At 40.4% G+C, this 20897-nt stretch overlaps 1 protein-coding gene across 1 annotated transcript; it reads left to right on the top strand.

Annotated features, from left to right (window-relative positions):
* The first annotated feature begins 150 nt into the window (after nucleotides 1-150).
* Coq6 (coenzyme Q6, monooxygenase) lies at nucleotides 151-17843 on the top strand. Its single transcript, XM_046440903.2, has 12 exons — nucleotides 151-373; nucleotides 6720-6854; nucleotides 7840-7898; nucleotides 8175-8298; nucleotides 12448-12578; nucleotides 13471-13578; nucleotides 13657-13719; nucleotides 13916-14023; nucleotides 16515-16717; nucleotides 16797-16912; nucleotides 17069-17235; nucleotides 17711-17843. The coding sequence occupies exons 1-12, from the start codon at nucleotides 187-189 to the stop codon at nucleotides 17738-17740; spliced, it is 1431 nt and encodes a 476-aa protein (XP_046296859.1). The 5' UTR covers nucleotides 151-186; the 3' UTR covers nucleotides 17741-17843.
* The last annotated feature ends 3054 nt before the right edge of the window (nucleotides 17844-20897 follow it).

The raw sequence follows: 20897 nt of genomic DNA, 5'->3' as shown, positions 1-20897 counted from the left end.
CCTCTTATTGGCTTCTAGGGCGTCCTTATACTTAGTCCCGCCCAAGGAAGTAAAAATCGTTTTCTGATTGGCCTGGTTCCTTCATGCGTCTTATTTCCGGTTCAGAGGGCACGATTGAAGCCCTACGGGATTGGAGGACTCTGCTCCGGAAGCACTACCTAAAGCGGGGCTTACCGGGCACTAGATATGGTTGCCCGGGTCAGCGTCATGGCTGCCCGGCTATCAAGGACCCGGTGGGCTATTGCATTTGCAGCTACACGCAGAAGCCCGCTGATTTCCTGCCGGAGGTGTTCCGGTGTCTCGGCAGACACAGTGTACGATGTAGTGGTGTCGGGCGGAGGCCTCGTGGGTGCTGCCATGGCCTGTGCCTTGGGTAAGAGCTGCGGACAGTGTGAACCACCGCACTGTGCCCAAAGGCTGAGTGTCTCGGACATTGTGGTCCATTCCTTCCTCTCCTAGAAGAGCCCCACGCCCCCAGGAATGCGCTTCGTGTATCAGAGATGGTAGGGTCGAAAGTGAGAGGGGCCTTAAGAGTCACTCCGACTAGTGGGGAACAACTGCCGAGTGTTATTTAGGTATGGACATAGTGGGAGGTCATCTCGTGTACTAACTTTGGCAGGTGTTTTTGTTTCTTTGTTTTTAAGACAAAGAACTTTATTATGATGTAATTCAAATGCCATAATGCCCACTCACTTAGCTTAATGGTTTGTTTGTTTGGTTTTGGTTTTGGTTTTGGTGTTGTTATTTTAAAAAATTTTTTTAGATGTATGGACCTTTATTTTATTCATTTTGAGAATTGAAGCCAGTACCTAACACATGCTAGGCGAGCTCTACCACTAAGCCACAGCCTCAGCCCCTGTTTTTTTTTTTTTTTTTTTTTTTAATTTATCTTTATTTTGTTCACTTACTTTTATGTGGTGCTGTGGATCGAACCCAGTGCTTCACACGTGAGAGGCAAGCGCTTTACGGGTGATCCACACCGCAGCCACCAGCTTAATAGTTTTTATTGTATTCGCAGAGTTCTGTATCCATCACTATAGTTAAGTTTTATAACATTTTCATTATCCTAAGAAAAAAAAAGAAAGAAAGAAAAGAAAAAGATACCTGGAACTCTTAGCAGTCACTCCGCGTTTCCCCCCATCCCTCAGCCCTAAGCAACCACTCGCCTATTTTGTCTCTCTATATATTTTTCTTATATGTAGGGAAATTATATGTAGATTAAATTAAATTATATGTAGACAGTTATATGTAGATGGAATTTACTTAATGTTTTCAAGGTTAATCTGTTGTGGCTTGTATCAGTATCCCATTCCTTTTGAGGCTGAGTAATAGTATTGTTTGTTTATGCCACATTTTGTTTATTTTCATTTATCAATCGATGGACATTCTCACTGCTGTCACATTACAGATAATGCTATTATGAATATTTTGTGTAAAAGCTTTTGTGTGCATGTATTTTTGGTTATCTTGAGTCTATTCCTGCTGGGAGCCATTAGCCAAGTAAGTATGACAATTTCCTTGCCAGCGTACCCCATGTTGCAGTGACATTGAATGTACGTGACCTTGCTCAAGGACCTAGGCAGATTAGGGTGTTCCCGGTTTTAAGATAATCGTGTTTAAGGCGTTCCCAGTTTAGGTTCCAGGTTTAAGGTTTAAGATTATTCCTGCTGGGAATAGGGCGTATCCTGCTGCCTGAGTTCCCCTTGAGTTCTCACGGGATTCAGACAATATATTTTGGAGATAGAAGCCCAGTGGAGGTGAATTTGGGCAGAGAACGTGGATTTGGGCAGAGAACGTGGATTTCCCCAGAACGTGATTGTAGACGGCTGGTGTGAGTTCGGGAATAAAGAGTTGCTGTTTGAATCTACAAGCTGTGTGGTGGCTCGTGATTGTGTGCCCAGCCAGACTGCGGCATATTCCTACTAGTGGAATTGCTGAATAATGATAACTTTGTTTAATGTTTTGAAGAATTGCCAGACTTTTCCACTGGAAACACTACACTAGGGTTCCAGTTTCTCCAGGTCCTAGGTAGCACTTGTTATTGTCTTTTTATTTATCAGCTATCTTAGTGGATGCAAAGAGGTTTTAGTTTATATTTATCTAATGACTAATAATATTGAGTATTTTCATATGCTTACTGGCCATGTGTTATCTTCTTTGGAGAAATGATTATTCAGATCCTTTGGTTTTTGTTTGTTTATTTGTGGTTCTTGGTTTTGAACCCAAGATCTCAGTGCATGCTAGGCAAGCATTCTACCACTGAGCTGCAGACCCCAGCCTTACCTTTTGTTTATAATTGGGCCATTTTTTAAATTGAATTGTAAGAGTTCTTTTGTATATTCTGGGCACAAATCCTTCATCAGATATATGATTTGCAAATATTTTGTTCTGGTTTGTTGTCTTTTTTAAAAACTTGCTTGATAATATTCTTTGAAGCACAAGCATTTTGATTTGTTTTTTTTATCTGTTTATTTATTTGTTATGGTACTTGGGGTTAAACCCAGGACCTTGAGCATGCTGAGCAAATGCTGCACCACTGAACTACATCCTCAGCCCCATTTTCAGTGTTGATGAAGTCCAGTTTATCAGTCGTTCATCAGTTGTGCTTTTGGTGTTATAACTAAGAAATTATTGCATAGCCCCAAGATTTACTCCCATTTTTTTTTTCCTAGAAGTTTTAGGGCTTACAGCAGTCTATGATCTATTTTTGAGTTGAATTTTGTGTATCCTGTGAGGTTAGGACTATGCATTTACATGTGTAATTTAAGGTGCTCCATTACATTGTGAAACAGATATTATTTGCATATTTATGTGAAAAATATGCTTAGTAAGATCAAATAAAGATCAGAGTCTCTTAGCCAGGCAGTACCAGAGTTAGAATTCAACCCAGGCCACCAAATTCCAAATGTATTGCTTTTAACAACTTATGGTGGCTTTCAGAAATTGGATTTGAGTCTTCTAGCCTCAGAAATGAGAGGTTACCAATAGTGTGAAAGCCTTTTTTGACTTCAGCATCATGGATGACAGCCACATCTTCCCTGATAGGGTTCCTCCTATAGAGAATCGATGAGAACTAGTGCTTTCTTTGTATATGAGCTAATGGGCTGGAACCCCAAAGTAATTTTTAAAACATTGTGTCACTGGGTGTGATGGTGCACACCTGTAATCTCAGTGGCTCAGGAGTTTGAGGCAAGAGGTCTGCAAGTTTAAAGCCAGCCTCAGCAATTTAGCAAGACCCTGTCTCAAAATAAAAAATAAAAAGGGCTAGGATGTAGCTCAGCGGCAAAGTGTCCCTGGGTTCAATCCCCAGTACAACAAACAAACAAAACATAGTATCAATTATTGAGCACTTGCTTGGGACAGGCATCTTTTTGAATATTTTGTATATATTTTAACTTAATCCTTATAATAATACCAATTGTAGATTGTGCAGAGAAGTTCAGAAAGATTAAGTAACTTGCACCCAAGGGTGGATAATTAGATATACAGCACTTTAGGAACAGAAAAAACTTTCTGGCAGGTTTAAGTATGTATCCTTCCTCTCAGACAGTCATTTTGGTTGTGCCTATTGGTAAATGAGTTAAAATATAAAATCCTGGGTCTCAGGCTTCAGTGCATATAAGAAGCACCTAGGTTTTTATTATTGTTTCTTAGATTTTGAATAACTCGGGCAAAGATACAAAATTCAGAAGGTACAAATATGGGCTATTGGTATGAAATGTATAAATCAAGACTTGTATTTTCTTATTGTTAGCCATCCAGATCTCCTCAAAGGTTATCATTGTTAGCAGTGTACAGAATTATATTTTTTAAATGAAGATACCAGATTCTGCTTCCAATGACTCTGACTCAGTTTGTCATGCTGGGCCAGCAAGCCTATATTTTAAACAAATACCCCAGAAGCTGGGTGTGGTAGCTTAGCAATTTTGGAGGCTGAGGCAGGATGCTCAGGCAGGAGGATTGCAGATTTGAGGCCAATCAATTTGAGCAAGGCCCTACACAATTTAGTGAGACTTTGTCTCAAAATTAAAAAGGGTTGGGGATATAGCTAACTGGTAAAGTGCCTCTGAGTTCATCTACCCCGCCCCCCCCCCCCACACACACACACAAAAGTAGAAAATGGGGTTGGGCTTGTGGCTCAGTGGTAGAGCACTTGCCTAGGATGTGTGAGGCACTGGGTTCGATTCTCAGCATCTCATATAAATAAATAAAGGTCCATTGACAACTAAAAAAACATTTTTTAAAAAAATAAAAATTGTCTAGTTAGCTTTTAATATTTCCCCATAAGTTTATGATGTTTTCTGTTTTAATCAGCTGTTTTATTGTTGTGACCAAAAGACCTGCCAACTTTAAGCAATTTATTTGGGGCTCACAGTTTCAGAGGTCTCAGTTCATAGATGGCCAACTCCATTGCTCTGGGTCCAAGAGGTGAGGCAGAACATCAAGGTAGAAGGATATGATGAGGAAGGCAACTCAGGACATGACAATCAGTCAGCAGAGAGAGTTCCCTCACACCAGGGACAGAGGTGTACACTGAAGGCACACCCCCAATGACCCAGCTCCTACATCCACATCTTATCTGCCTACAATTACCACCCAGTTAATCCTTATCGGGAGACTAAGGTACTGATTACGTTAAAATTTGACACGATTCATTTTCCTCTAAACTTTTTTGCATGGTCTCACACACATGATCATGAGTTTGGGGGGACACCTCAGAATTAAACAGTTTCTTAAAGGCTTGAAGCAACTTTATTTCCCTCTTATATTAATTGAGTTCAGGAATAGTCCTGTATAGTTTGTTAGGGTTTTTTTTTGTTTTGTTTTGTTTTGGGGGGGTGGCGTTTGGTACTGGAGATTGAACACATGGGCACTTAACCACTGAGTCATATTCCCAGCCCCCCCCCCCCTTTTTTAATGTTTTGAGACAAGGTCTCACTGAGTTGCTGAGGCTGGCTTTGAACTTGTGATCCTACTGCCTCAGCCTCCTGAACCACTGGGGCCACCAGCCCTGGCTCCAATCCCTTTTTTATTATTTCTGCCAATGTTTTAGGATTAGATTTGTAGGCACAATTGATGGATCTCTGGTTACCTTTTCATTTTTATAAACTCTGATTCTTTATTGTTGATTTAATCTTGTGAGTTCTGTTTGTTTACTCTTTTTTTTCTATTAAACAGGATTTTTCTTTCTTTCTTTTTTTTTTTGTGTGTGTGTGTGTGTGGTACAGGGGATTGAACTCAGGGCTTCACATATGCTTGAAATGTACAGTACCATATTGTTATCTCCCACTAGGCTAACCCTCCAAGCCAGGAGTTGTCATTTTTAGTGACATAATAGTCTCAAGATTGGAAATATGTGATATCTAAACACTTTTGTATTTTTCACTTCATTCTTCCTTTCTGGAAAATCCTATTGCTAGTTTTATATTTTGTAATTTGCTTCTTTGCACACGGCATGTAGTGAACTTTATCTAGAGAAGTCTGGCAGTTTGGATGAGGTGGTTCTCCTGACTAAAGTGGTGAAATATGTTATACTTAGGAGTTTTATGTTACATGAGAAATGTCCTTTGAGAAATTTTGTATTCTAAGGCCTAAAGAATTAATCTTTTGGGCTGGGATTGGTGCACAGTGGTAAAGTACTAGCCTAGCATGTGTGAGGCACTGGGTTTGATCCTTAGCACCACAAAAATTAATAAAATAAAGGTATAGTGTCCATCTACAACTAAAACAATATTTTTTTAAAAATATTTTTTAAAATTTTTTATTTATCTTTTATGTTTAATTTTTACCCAGTAATGGGTATTGAACCCAGTGGTTCTGTACCACTGAAATATTCCCATCCTTTTTTTTTTTTAAACAGGGTTGCACTAGATTGTGAATGCTGGCTTCAAACTTGGAATCCTTCTGCTTCATCAAGTCACTGGGATTATAGGCATGTGCTACTGCACCTGGCTTAAATTTATTTTTAACTGAAACAAAAACATTAAAATTGCACACATTGGGGCTGAGGTTGTGGCTCAGTGGTAGAGCTCTGCACACGAGTGCCTTGCACATCCGAGGCACTGGGTTCGAGCCTCAGCACCACGTAAAAATAAATAAAGGTATTGTGTCCATCTACAACCAAAAAAATGTTTTTAAAAAGTTGCATATACTGGGCTGGGGATGTGGCTCAAGCGGTAGTGCGCTCGCCTGGCATGCGTGTGGCCCGGGTTCGATCCTCAGCACCACATACAAACAAAGATGTTATGCCCGCCGAAAACTAAAAAATAAATATTAAAATTCTCTCTCTGTCTCTCTCTCTCTCTCTTTCTCTTAAAAAAAAAAAAAAAAGGAATGAGGGCTGGGTATGTGGCTCAGGCGGTAACGCATTCGCCTGGCATGCACAGGGCGCTGAGTTCCATCCTCAGCACCACATACAAATAAAATAAAGATGTTGTGTCCACCGGAAAAAAAAAAAAAAGTTGCATATACTAATGGTATACCATGTAATATTTTTTCCATGTAATGTTTTAATGTATATATACTTGTTTGATTATTTAAATCAGGTTAAACATTTGTCTACCCAAACATTTATCATTTCTTTATTGTGAAAACATTCAAAATGCACTCTTCTAGCTTTTTAAAGTGTATAGTAAGTACATTGTATCTATAGTCATACTACTGTGCAATTACATTTTTGACTTTTTAAAAATCATATGAAACGTTTTTGTTTGTTTTAGGACATGATATCCACTTCCGTGATAAAAAAATCCTGTTGCTGGAAGCAGGTCCAAAGAGAGTTCTGGAGAAGTTGTCAGAAACATACAGCAACAGAGTCAGCTCCATATCCCCTGGCTCTGCAACTCTTCTCAGTAGTGAGTAGAACTTCTCTCACAGGTCCAACCTCCTTTCCCCTTCAGCCTTCCAGTAACCCCATAGGACAGTCACCAAAGCATCTATGGAGAGGGATCTCACTGTGGGTAGGGAGCGGGAGGTGAGCTTGGCAGTCTAGGGCATAATCAGAGATGAAGTTGTCAGTGTAACAACTCCCAGTCTGAGGAAGCCATCCTTGAGACATGCGGCTCCATTATGTGGACTTGGTGTGTGAAGTTAGGTCGTTACAGTAGGACTGCATCTGTGTGAACTATCTGATCATTCACTCTGCATTCCCAGAGTCAGTCCTCAAGTAGACTAGGGAGTCTGTATGCTAAATGTTTTGGGGTATAGATGAACGTATGCATATAGAACCAGTTAGCATCTCTCTTTAGGTCTCTTGCAGATGTTACTTCTCAGACATCCTGTCTAAAACCACCCTTCCTAAAAGTAAACTCTTCCCTCATGCGGGAGCCCCTTATACTGCTTTGTTTTTCTTCATAGCACTTACCTGACATTATATTGTGTTTTTTGTGGTCCATCTCCAATTGGAATGTCAGCTGCAGAAGGCAGGGACTTTGGCTTTTTACTTTCTGCTCAGTACCTAGATTTATAATGGTACATAGTAGATGTTCAGTAAATATTTCTTTGCCACAAATAGTTAGAAAATAAAAAATGACCTTTAAAATATTTATGACTTTACTTAGATTATAAAAAATAACAATATGAATTTGGTTTTCCTTATTTCCCCTACTTTAATGTGATTTACCTTTTGGGCCTTTTTTCACGCTGTACAATCTGGAACTGGGGAACAGCTTAGCTCCTAGAAACAAACAGGGTAGGGGCAGAGAGGATGTTTTTTCTGTTATTGGACAATACTGAAAACCACCTCTTACTTAACAGGACAAGAGGGACAAAAGGGAGTGCAGGAGCCAGGTTCCTGTTGGATCTTTTCTTTTGTAGATCTGTAGATCCTTTCTTTTGTAGGTTTTGGTGCTTGGGATCATATCTGCAACATGAGATACAGAGCCTTTCGGCGAATGCAGGTACTTCCTTTTCCTTTTTCACTTTTGGCAATATGTCTTTGTCTCTCGGATATTAGGATGTTGGAGTCCACGCTCTCCAGGTGTTCTGAGAACGCATTCAGTCTAAGGAAGTGGGAGAAGCATTGCTCACAATCTTCTCACCTTGTATCTCCTGCCAGAGAGGCTGACAATTTTTAATTTCTGCTTCTGCCACTTGGGAAAGAAATTCTCAGTTTCTCTTTGGAGTCTGTTTCCTTCACCTTGGTTTTAATGAAGACTATCCTTTTGTGTTTCCAGGTGTGGGATGCGTGCTCAGAGGCCTTGATAATGTTCGATAAGGATAATTTAGATGACATGGGCTATATAGTGGAGAATGATGTCATCATGCATGCTCTTACTAAGCAGCTGGAGGCTGTGTCTGGTGAGGCACCATCTTGTCCATCTTCCATTTTCTCTCTGGGAATTGAGCTGCCTTAGGACTTACTGGGGGAAAAGATCCCTTTTATAGATTCGTAATTTCTATAGCAATGAAATCCTCTGATGTTTATCTCAGGGTTGTTCTTTTCCCTTTCTTTGGTACTGGGAATTGAAATAAGGTGGTTTACCACTGAGCTATAACCCCAAACCTTTTTCCCCCCCAGGGATTGAACTCCGGGGCACTTAACCACTAAGCCATATCCCCATCTCTCCCCATTTTTTAAAAATATCTTATTTAGAGACAGGATCTTGCCAAGTTGCTCAGGGTCTTGCTAAATTTCTGAGGCTGGCCTTGAACTCATGATCCTCCTGCCTCAGCCTCCTGAGCCACTGGGATTACAGGCCTGAGACATGTCCAGCCCCCAATTTTTTTTTTTATTTTTTAATTTTTTAGTTGTAGATGGACACAATACCTTTTTTTATTTGTTTTGTTTTTAAGTGGTACTGAGGATCAAACCCAGTGCCTCACATGTGTGAGACAAGCACTCTACCACTGAGCCACAACTCCAGCCCACCAATCTTATCTTATGTTTTATCTTATGTTTTTTAAAAATTTTATCTTATGTTTTTTTAAAATTTTGAGACAGAATCTCACCAAGTTGCTAAGGCTGGCTTCAAATTTGTGATCCTCTTGCCTCAGCCTTCTGAGACACTGGGATTATAAGAAAACATGCCTGGGTTTCTTTTTTTTAAAACAGCTTTATTAAACAATTTATATATCATATATTTACCCATTTTAACTGTACAGTTCAACTTTAGGTGTATTTATATAGAGTATACCACTGTCACCACAATATTATTTTAGAACATTTTCATCACCTAAAGTGCCGTAGTCCGGCTGCAGCAAAATAACCGGGGGGTGACGAACAACTTGTGTAGATTGATACAGCAGGAGTAGAAGCTGTTTATTGTAGGACAGGAGGGGTATATATACATTCCACACAGCTTATCCTAATTAACATAAACTAGATACAGCAGTCAACCAATAAGGAATCTCCACACTTAATGGCTCGCTGGCGTTACTTCACAAACCACTCCCTCTGGCAAAATGCCAGGCGCAATCCTGACTTGTTTACAGACCCTAACACTAAAGGAAATCTCATGCTGGTTACAAGTAGTGCACATCTAGAATCTGAGCAATTTGGTTAGCTGTAAGGAGGTTGCAAGTTCTAGGCCAGCCTCAGCTATTTAACAAGAGCCTCAGCAACCTTAGCAAGATCCTGTCTCAAAATAAAAAATAAAAAGGACTGGTGATGTAGCTCAGTGGTAAAGCAATCTTGGGTTTCAGTCCCCAGAACAAAAAAAAAGAAAAAAAGGAAGGAAATCTTTGACCAATTTTAATCATCCTCCATTCCCAGCCCTAGTCCCTGGCAGCCACTAATCTGCTTTCCATCTCAAGATTTGCCTATATTGGATAATTCATATATGTGAAATTTTGCAATTTGTATTAATTTGTGTCAAGAGTTTGTTTTTTCACCTAGCTCTTATTTTTACAGTACTGGTGTTTGAATCCAGGGGTGCTCTACCACTGAGCTATATCCCCAGCACTTATTTTTTATTTTGAGACAGGGTCTAAGTTACCCAGGCTGGCCTTGAACTTGTGAATCTCCTGTTTCAATCTTCCAAGTAGCTGGGATTACAGGTGTGCACCCAGCTTCACTGAGCATATTTTTGAAATTCATCCATGTTGTAGCATGTATCAATGTTCATCCCCTTTTATTGCCAAATAGTATTCCATAGTGTGAATATAACAAATTTTGTTTTTTCATATATTATTTGATAGATATTTAGATTGTTTCCACTTTTTGGCATCTGTGAATAGTATGATGAATATTTTTGTGTACAAATTTTTGTGTGGAAATATGTTTTTATTTCTCTAGTGTGGATACACGTAAGTGGAATTGCTGAGTCATATATTCTGCACTTAACATTTTCAGAAGCTGCCTAACTATTTATAGAGGCTGCACCATTTCACTTTCTTACAAATTTAAAGGTTCCATTTCTTCACATTCTTGACATCCTACTTATTTTCTTTATTAAAAAAATTATTGGGCATTTATACACCATGGAGTATTACGCAGCACTAAAAAATGACGAAATCATAGAATTTGCAGGGAAATGGATGGCACTAGAGCAGATTATGCTTAGTGAAGCTAGCCAATCCCTAAAAAACAAATACCAAATGTCTTCTTTGATATAATGAGAGCAACTAAGAACAGAGCAGGGAGGAAGAGCAGGAAGAAAAGATTAACATTAAACAGATACATGAGGTGGGATGGAAAGGGAGAGAAAAGGGAAATTGCATGGTAATGGAGGGAGACCCTCATTGTTATACAAAATTACATATAAGAGGTTGTGAGGGGAATGGGAAAATAAACAAGGAGAGATATGAATTACAGTGGATGGGGTAGAGAGAGAAGATGGGAGGGGAGGGAGGGGGGATGGTAGAGGATAGGAAAGGTAGCAGAATACAACAGTTACTAATAGGGCATTATGTAAAAATGTGGATGTGTAACCGATGTGATTCTGCAATCTGTATTTGGGGTAAAATTGGGAGTTCATAACCAACTTGAATCTAATGTATGAAATATGATATGTCAAGAGCTTTATAATGTTTTGAACAACCAATAAAAAAAATTAAAAAAAAAAAAAATTATTGGGGCTGGGGTTATGGCTAGTGGTAGAGCGCTTGCCTAGCATGTGTAAGGCACGGGTTCAATTCTAAGTACCACAAATAAAAATAAGTAAAGATCCATTGACAACTAAAAAATATTTTTTAAAAATTATAGCCCTCCTGGGGCTGGGGATGTGGCTCAAGCGGTAGTGCGCTCGCCTGACATGTGTACAGCCTGGGTTCGATCCTCAGCACCACATACAAACAAAGATGTTGTATCCACTGAAAACTAAAAAATAAATATTTAAAAAATAATTCTCTCTCTCAAAAAAAAAATAGCCATCCTATTGAATATAAAATGATATCTCTTATAATTTTGATGGTATTTCCCTATTATGAGTAATAATATTGAACATCATTCTGTGTGCTTAATTTGTCTTTGAAGAAATATCTGTTCAAAAATTTTTGCCACACCTGTAATCCCAGCGGTTTGGGAGGCAGGAAGATCACAAGTTGAAAGCCAGCCTCAGCAACTCAGTGAGGTCCTTCCTAAGCAATTCAGTATGACCCTGTCTCTAAATAAAATATAAAAAAGGGGTGTGGGTGCCACTCAAAAGTGCCCCTGGGTTTAATCCCTGGTACCCACCAAAAATAAAAAGTTACCGATTTTTAAATTGGATTATTTATATTTTTGTTCTCAAGTTGTAGTTCTTTGTATACTCTGAATACAAATTTCTTGTCAGCTCTATGATTTGCATATGTACATATATGTGAGAGAGGATTCAGAAACAATTTAAATGCTTTTTGATATAGGATACTTGACCAACATCTAACTTTGAAAAATAATTTAGGGCTGGGGATGTAGCTCAGTGGTAGAATGCTTGCCAGGTATGCATGAGACCTTGGGTTTGATCCTCAGCACTGCAAAAAGAAAAGAAAAGAAAATTCCCTTTTAAGCTATTATGAGGTACACTATTATTGTTTACCCTACTGTCAGTAGCACACAAGAACTTATTTTTTTTTTATCTAACTGTGATTTAATACTCAATGAACAACCTAGAGCACATTGTTTTTATGAACAACAAAAAAATTATTTCTAGGGGGAAGAAAAATCTTTGTTTTAGCCTGTTGCATTCCTACCCTGTCTGCTCTGCCATCATAGGTGGGCTCATTTAGGTATAGAGTAAAACTATAAGAAAGAGAAGAAAGCCTCCTGTGAGAATTCACAGAGAGCTTAAATGCCGTTCTTTTTTTTTACACTGAGTCATCCCTGTGGCTTCTGTGATTTAGCCACTCTCAGACTGTAGCATGATTACTTGAGTTACTTTCATTTTTGAAGTTACTTTTTAGATCTTATTTGGCAGTAAATGACAAGATATCCTGTCCTGGGACCTTGCTTTAGATTTAGATATGGCTTTTCCCTCAGCCCTTTGGCCTGTTTTTCTAATATTTTGGTTTTTTCTCTTTTGACCTTCCCAGACCGAGTGACTGTGCTGTACAGGAGCAAAGCTGTTGGCTACACCTGGCCTGGTCCATTTTCCATGGCAGACTCCAGCCCTTGGGTCCATATTACCCTAGGTGATGGCAGCACCCTCCAGACAAAATTGTTGGTAGTTAAAGATTCTTATTTTGCCAGGGGTCTTGCATGGCTACATCTTATCCTGCATTCTAGGACCTCTAGTTTTAGACCTAAGCCATAGATTAATTTTGGGCAAGGCTGTTGGTTATATAATGACCAGTAAAGTACCCATTCAAGTCAGCCCAAGTTAAGATGATCTTATAAATCCTGTACAGGAAGCAATCTCAGGCTATTTTAGGTCATGAAATGAAGAATAGAAGGATAGCTGGGCCTCACAGGGATAGGAACCAGAGTGCCAGAGGTGAAGCTCTTCTTGCCCTCTGAGGAGTCACATTGTCATTCATCTTTCAGCTCTCTGCTTTTCTCCCTCATTTTATCTCACCAGCTTTACCTTTTACAATTCTGGTGCTTGCCCTCTTGTTCAAATATCAAGAGAACCTGGCTTATTATCAATTTGTCCAGCTGGTTGGCAAATATTTGCCCTGACAAATATCAATTTGTTCAGCTATAGCTGGCACCTCTCGGGTCAGATGTCCACTTTGGCTCCATTAGCTGATGCTGAAGTCACTGTAGAGCTGCCCTTCTAGGGCAATGAGTGAAACAGGCCTGATGAAAAGCTTCCTGCTGGGCTGGGGATGTGGCTCAAGCGGTAGCGCGCTCGCCTGGCATGCGTGCGGCCCGGGTTCGATCCTCAGCACCACATACAAACAAAGATGTTGTGTCCCCCGAAAACTAAAAAATAAATAAATAAATAAATATATATATATATATATATATATATATATATATATATAAAAAGCTTCCTGTCACAGGTGGGCTGCCAGCAGTTGGAACTAGAGAAAACTCAAGGCAAAAGAGAGACTTTTGGAGCAGTTGGTTTATGACGAGGTTGTAAAACTTAGCAGACTCTTGTCTCCAAGTAGATTGGTGCTGATGGTTACAACTCAGGAGTACGGCAGGCTGCTGGAATCCAGAATGTTAGTTGGAACTATGACCAGTCTGCTGTCGTGGCTACTCTCCATTTATCAGAGGTGAGATCTGGAGCTTCTATCTGGAAACCCTGCTCATAGACACTGGGTATTCATAAGAACCTTTCCCCTGTGTTGCAGGCCACAGAAAACAATGTAGCCTGGCAGAGATTTCTTCCCTCTGGGCCTATTGCTCTGCTCCCGGTAAGAGGTCCTCTGGCCAGTCTGCTCAAAAGCAAGCCTTCATTTCTAGGACTTCTCTTTCTCTCAGCCTTTTCTCTGGTTTTAGAGGAATATGCCTTAGCTCATGTTGCTACATTTTCTTGTTTTCCTTTATGCTTGAGAGTCCCTCAAGTTCAGAAGTTTTAGCCTTAGTATGGGTGTCCTTCTTTTGACACAGCTCTCGGATACCCTGAGTTCCTTGGTCTGGTCGACATCCCATGACCATGCTGCGGAGCTAGTAAGCATGGATGAGGAAGAGTTTGTGGATGCCATTAACTCTGCCTTTGTGAGTACCAATATGTCCAGCTGACGATGTGTTGCAGAGGTGGATTCAGAGGGTGGTTTTAAGTAAGGAAAAAGGACTAACCAAGCAGCTGCCTCCTTGTAACTGTAAATGGCTGGTAGGATTACGTGGAGCAGGGCACATAGGGGAATGCAAAAAAAATAACGACAGTGCTACTTTTCTGAGGGTTGTGTATGCTCTTATGTTGACTAAAACAGTTGCCTAGGTGGTTACCATTGCATTTTTTTAAGCCATAGAATTTTCATAATTTTGAACAATTCTACTTGGTCCCAAGTATCTACACTTTTGAAACCTAATGAATAAAAGTATTCCCAGGGAAGGGCTGAGCACATTTCAACACAGTTTAAGAGTAAGCTTTGACCAGGCATGGTGGCACATGTCTGTAATCCCAGTGACTTGGGAGGCTAAGACAGGAGGATCACAAGTTCAAAGCCAGCCTCAGCACTTAGCAGACCCTGTCTCAAAATAAAAAATAAAGAGGGCTGAGGATGTTAACTCACGGGATAAGTGCCTCTGGGTTCAATCCCTAATACCAAAAAAAAAAAAAAAAAGAGAGAGAGAGAGAGAAAGTAAGCTTTGTAAGCAGGTTTTGACAGCACATGCCTATTATCCAAGAAATTCAGGAGGCCTAGACAGAATGATTGCAGATTCAAGGCCACCCTCATCAATTTAGTGTGAGGCCCTCAGCAACTTAGCAAGACCCTGTCTCAAAAAAGAGTGGTCTTTGGAGCTGGGGTTGTGGCTCAGTGGTAGAGCATTTGCCTGGCATGTGTGATGCACTGGGTTTAACTCTCAGCACCGTATATAAGTAAATGAATAAAATAAAGGTCCATCAAAAAAAGAGTGGTCTTTGTAGAAAGATAGGAGTTCCATACTGTTTCTATTTGTTGATCTCATAAAAAAAAAATAGAAATAGTACCAGTATAACTCCACATCATGTACAACCACAAAAATGGGAAGTTATACTCCATATATATATGTCAGAATACATTCTATTGTCATGTATAACTAATAAGAACAAATTTTAAAAAACTTTTAAAAACCCAGAAATGGAGTTACCAATTTGTCAGGACTGAATAATGACATTTAAAATGAGTGAATTGGGCAAGGGAAATGGCATGGGGTAAACTACTTGCCTAGCATGAGTGAGGCCCAGGGTTCAATTCCCAGCAGCACCACAAAAAATAAAAGTCAAATAAAATGAGAGAATTTATGTAAAATGCTTGGAACATACATAGTTCATTGTAGATACTCAACAAACAATAATCACTGTTCTGAAGTAAGCACAGCTTGTAGATAATATAGGCAAGAGTATTGTTGGAGCTTATATTCCACATCTGAATTCACTAATAGTAACAATTGTTAAGATTTATTGAATGCATAATGTGTGCCGTGTACTAGGATAGTGTTACTTATCATGTTACTTATACATACTTATTTAACTCAGTAAATCTTTAATGTGGGTACTACTATTATCCTCATTTAGAGAAATTTGGAACTTGCCTGAGATCACACATTTAGTGACAAAAGTGAGTTCTACAATCAGACTGGCCCTTAGAAGCTGTTTTAACCAAGCCTACTACCTCACTAAAGAGTTCACACTGAAGAATTTAAACCCACTGCTCTGCAGTATCAATAAGAATAAAAGGAAATTGGAACCAGGGTTGTGACTCAGTGGTAGAGCGCTTGCCTAACATGCATGAGGCACTGGGTTCGATCCCCGGCACCACATAAAAATAAACAAATAAAATAAAGGTATTGTGTCCGTCTATAACTAAAAAAATATATATTAAAAAAAGAATAAAAAGAACTAAATTTACTGAAGTGGATTCCAGGATAAATGGTAACTGCTCCCCCTTCAGGTCATTTAGTATATATTCCTAGCACAGCCCTCACACCTTTGTAGTACATTCATCCAACAACTGTGAGCACCTTCTGTCTAGCAGACACTGGAGACAGAGGCAGAAGCAACAGTCCCTGTTTCAGGAATCTAGTAGTCAAGTGAAGACAAAATACATGAGTGATGACCTCAGTATGGGGATAGTATACATAGGATGCTGTGGGAGAACACACAGAGGTGTTTTGGGGGGTGTGTTACAAAAAGAGGTGGCATCTTCTGATGTTCTGCTGAAGAGATGGGAGGACATTCTAAGCAGAGAGGAGTCCTGGAGAGAAGAGGATACTGTAGAAGGAGCTACACTGCAGCTGGTGCGACATTATTGAGGATGGGGACTAGCAAAGAGTGTAGCTTAGAGGTAGGCAGGGGCCAGCTCAGGAGCTCTTTGGCCTGATTCTAAAACCTGTGCATTTAAGGGGCTTGTCACTCATGTTCAAGATCAATTTAGGCATGTTCGTTAGCATTACCCTTAGCTTTGGCTATAAAAAAGATTTCCTTGTTCAATTTTTAATTCCCTGCTAGTCACTGATCAAATTTCTTGTTTGTTTGTTTGTTTATGTGGCTGATACTGCTCAGTGGAGTGATGCAAACCACATGGACTTCATTGATTCAGCTGGGACCACGTTGCAATATGTTGTCACCCTTCTGAAGCCCACTAAGGTCTCAGCTCGCCAGCTACCCCCAAGTGTAGCAAAGGTGGATGCAAAAAGCAGAGTCCTCTTTCCTCTGGGGTTGGGACATGCTGCTGAGTATGTCCGGCCTCGGGTGGCACTCATTGGGTAAGAGCAACAGAGCAGGGTCTCTCTCCTTTCTCACCATGCTTCTGGAGGCCATACTTGAATGCTGCTCTGTTCTTAGGGACGCAGCCCACAGAGTCCACCCGCTTGCAGGACAAGGTGTCAACATGGGCTTTGGGGATATCTCCAGCTTGGTCCATCATCTCAGTACTGCAGCCTTCAATGGGAAAGACTTAGGTAAGTTTCAGGTATCCAGCGGTCACATAATTAAAGATCACAGCCCCAAAATGGCCCCCAAGAGCAAAACAGTGTAGACAAACATGTATCTGGTTTGGTAGGAGAGGAAAGAAACCTTTATTAGATGAGGGGTTTAACCTTTCCTCTTTCCTTCAGGTTCTATGAGCCACCTTGCAGGTTATGAAACAGACAGACAGCGCCACAACACTGCTCTTTTGGCTGCCACAGACTTACTGAAAAGACTGTATTCCACCAGAGCCGCTCCACTTGTGCTGCTCAGGACGTGGGGTTTGCAGGCCACTAATGCAATGTCTCCACTCAAAGTAAGAGGCCACTCGGGGCTCTCCAAGATTCTTGGTCACTGAGGAGGGATTTGCACACAACTCTAAATTTCTTTAGTTTTCATGACTAACCTTTGTTATCTGTATCTGTCTCGCTTCTGCACTGGCTATGTGCAGGAGTGCTTGCTGGGCTTGTTGTCACTGAGGTGCAACAAGCCTAAACAGCAACTCGATATGGTACAGGAAGGGCTTAAGCACAGCGACAGGGAATTGTAACGATGAAGTTGTTTCAGCTCCTCTTGCTGTTTGGCCAGCTTCTACCCTGAAACACTTCCATTTAAAAATATTTTCATTTATTTTTAAGCTGGAAGAAAGCAGGAACTCTTCTTAGGAGGAGGGAACTTTTGCTAAATTTTTGCTGTAACACCTTGTGTATTTCATTTTGAACTATTTTCCTGGCTTGCCTTTCCACCTTCAGATGCCAGACCATCGCTCACGTTGTTTCATTTTTCTCCAGGAACAGATTATGGCCTTTGCCAGCAAATGAGTGCTACTCTTCTGGAGATTATGCTGTTGAAAGAAGATCCTGCCCTGCAACCACCACATACATTTTCAAGATTTGATTTAATAAACTTACTTTTGTTCACTGAGGAAGGACTTGCAGACAATTCTAAATTTCTTTAATTTAGAATTAAATTAACATTAGAATTCTTTTCTCTTTTACTCATGCTTAATGGGCCTATGGAACCCAAAAATGAGGAATAAGTTGCTATGAGAAAGGAATATTAATTAAGCCAAGGAGGGGGAAAAAACCCTATAAGACTATTACGAGTTGCTTGAAGAGAGATTTTTGTTACTAAAAGAAAAACCATTAAGGTGCTATTATACTGATTTTCACTTGTTAATAATCCTAAAAGCAAGATTTACAGATTTTTTTTTTAATACTGGTCAGAAATTCATATAGTTGTCTGTAGACAGGTTAGAAATGCTTAGTTGATACATTTTTGTCAAAATTGCCATTTAAAAATTAACATTAGAATGCAAATATACTTTGTGTGTTGGGGGGAGGGAGTGATGGGTATTTAACCTAGAGGTGCTCTACCATTGAGCTGTAATCCCCAGCCTTTTTCATTTTTATGTTGAGGCAGGGTCTACTAAGTTGCTGAGGCTGGCCTGGAACTTACCATCCTCCTGCCTCAGCCTCTCGAGCATTACAGGCATATACCACTTCACCCAGCAAATATAAATTACTTTTAATCTGTTACAGGTGCGCTAGACTTTCTAGAAAAACAAAACCACCATAGTTATAGCTAGTTATAGCTTTCTTATCACAGCATCATATTTCAGTTTTAGTTATGGTTCTCCTCTGGGACACCACTGTCTGTTCATTTATAAAACAACAAATAAGGGGCTGGGGATGTGGCTCAAGCAGCAGAGCGCTCGCCTGACATGCGTACGGCCCAGGGTTCGATCCTCAGCACCACATACAAACAAAGATGTTGTGTCTGCCGAAAACTAAAAAATAAATATTAAAAACAAAACAAAACAAAAACCAAATAATTTCATTGCACAGTTTTAAAGATTTCAGGAACCATTTCAAAAGGGACACTCTAATTAACAGCAGAATTTAACCATGTGTGGTGGCAGATTAGTGGCCAATAGAGGGAATGGTGTGTTGCTGTGAGATTTTTTTCCCCCCCAGTGTTGGAGACAGAACCCAGAGCCTTGCTAGTAGGCAAGGGGCTCTACCACTGAGCTATACCCCTATCTCTTTTAAGTTTTATCTTAAGTCAGAGTCTACTAAATTGCTCAGGCTGGCCTCAAACTTGTGATCTTCCTGCGTCAGCCTCCTGAATAGCTAGAATTACAAGCATGTATCACTATGACTGGTTTACTGTGGATTTTGAAGAGCTCACTCCACAGTGCCAGAGATATCTTTGGAAGAGATTTTTAGGTCTGTCAGATATATACATTGTAAAGAACCTCTTGTCCATCCAGGTGCAATAGTTCATACCTGTAAGTAATCCAGCGACTTGGGAGGATGAGGCAGAAGGGTCACAAGTTCAAGATCAGCCTTAACAACTAAGAGGTCCAAAGCAAGTTAGTTAAAAGACACTGCCTCAAAGTAGATAAAAAGGAATGTGGTCTGGAACTGTAGCTCAATGGTGAAGCGCTTGCCTAGCACGTGTGAGTTTGATCCTCAGCACCACATAAAAATAAATAATAAAGGTATTGGGTCCCTCTACAACTAAAAATTAAAAAAAAAAAAAAAAAAAAGGAATGGGGATGCAACTCTGGTAGAGCACCCTGAGTTCAATTCCCAGTACCAAAAAAAAAACTTGCTGAAAATCTGATTTGAGGGCTGGGGTTGTGGCTCAGAAGTAGAGCGTTCTCCTAGCTCCTGTGAGGCCCTGGGTTTGATCCTCGGCACCACATAAAAATAAATAAATAAATAAATAAATAAAAGTATTGTGTCCAACTACAACTAAAAAATAAATATTTTTTAAAAATCTGATTTGAAGATTAAACAAGAAGAGTGAGTCTCCTTTTGAACAAGTCTAACCTATTCTTGGGAGTAACTTTTTTTTTGGTACTAGAGATTGAATCCAGGAGCACTTAACCACTGAGCCACATCCCTAGCCCTTTTTATTTTTTCTTTTGAGACAGGGTCTCACTAAGTTGCTTAGGGCCTTGCTTAGTTGCTGGGGCTGACCTGTGAACTTGCAATCTTCCTACCTGAACCTCCAGAACCACTGGGATTAAAGGTGTGTGCCGCAGTCTGGCTGGGCACAATTCAGGAGCCACTTGTCAAAAGAAACGAACTTTATTTTTAGAACCACATACGCCAAACAAAACAGCTCCTCAGGAAAAACCTTCAGAGCCCAACTGCCACCACTGGCTTCCCACAAGCCTCTCAACCTCCCCCACTCCTCCTGCTCTTGAGGCCGATTGGCTGGGTTGCGTGGGCGGAGCCAAAAAAAGTCCCCCAATGAGCAGCTCTGTAGTCTGAAAGGGCGGGGAAACAGCCCAATGAGCATCACCGCAGAGGAGCCAATCAGCTAGAAGTTGCTGGGGCCGCAGTGGCTCTCAACATCTCCCCTCTCTGTTTAAACAAGCATGTGGCTTAGGGACCGTGCCTGCCTTAGGTTGTCCAATAGTACATATGGTCCTTACCCATTATCGGATGAGCTGACCTCAAGGCGTCTGCCTCCTGTCTTAGGTTGGTACCATTGCAATTGGATCTTACCCATCACTGACTACCGATCCAGTATACAGCCACACCTGTGGATAGGTCTTTGTACCAGCTGGGGGGTGAGGTTCTTTGCCTCACCTCTGTTGGCCCCCAAATTTTAGCTGAACGATCATGACAAGCAGAAGGGAGGAAGATACACCAAGCCAATTGACGGCTCCTTTTGGAAAAATTGTACCACCGATGACATCATCAGCAAAAATACCCCAACACTTACCACAAGTCGCTGCACCAACAGATAGTTCACAATGCATACAGGTGAGTTCACAATGCATACAAGTGATACATAGTCCAGGCAAGTTCTGCAAGCAGTTCAGTGATGGCTATTGCAGAAGCTGTAGATTGGTTTTATCTTTGTCTTCACCAGCACTGGGATGAAGATAGGAATTCTGGCAATAATGGCTAAAGAAAAAATTACGTAACATTCCAGAAGGCACTAAAAGAAAACAATTTT

The sequence above is a fragment of the Marmota monax genome, unplaced genomic scaffold (assembly GCF_021218885.2).
Source record: "Marmota monax isolate L192 unplaced genomic scaffold, Marmota_monax_Labrador192_F-V1.1 WCK01_AAM20220418_F8-fsc00017, whole genome shotgun sequence".
NCBI lineage: Eukaryota > Metazoa > Chordata > Mammalia > Rodentia > Sciuridae > Marmota > Marmota monax.
Note: the sequence above shows the minus strand (reverse complement) of the source record. Positions and strands in the feature narration are given on the sequence as shown.

Coding starts and splice junctions, on each gene's coding strand:
- Coq6 (XM_046440903.2), top strand. CDS start 187: ATGGTTGCCCGGGTCAGCGTCATGGCTGCCCGGCTATCAAGGACCCGG. Junction 14,024..16,514: donor ATGCCATTAACTCTGCCTTT/GTGAGTACCAAT, acceptor GATACTGCTCAG/TGGAGTGATGCAAACCACAT. Junction 17,236..17,710: donor ATGCAATGTCTCCACTCAAA/GTAAGAGGCCAC, acceptor ATTTTTCTCCAG/GAACAGATTATGGCCTTTGC.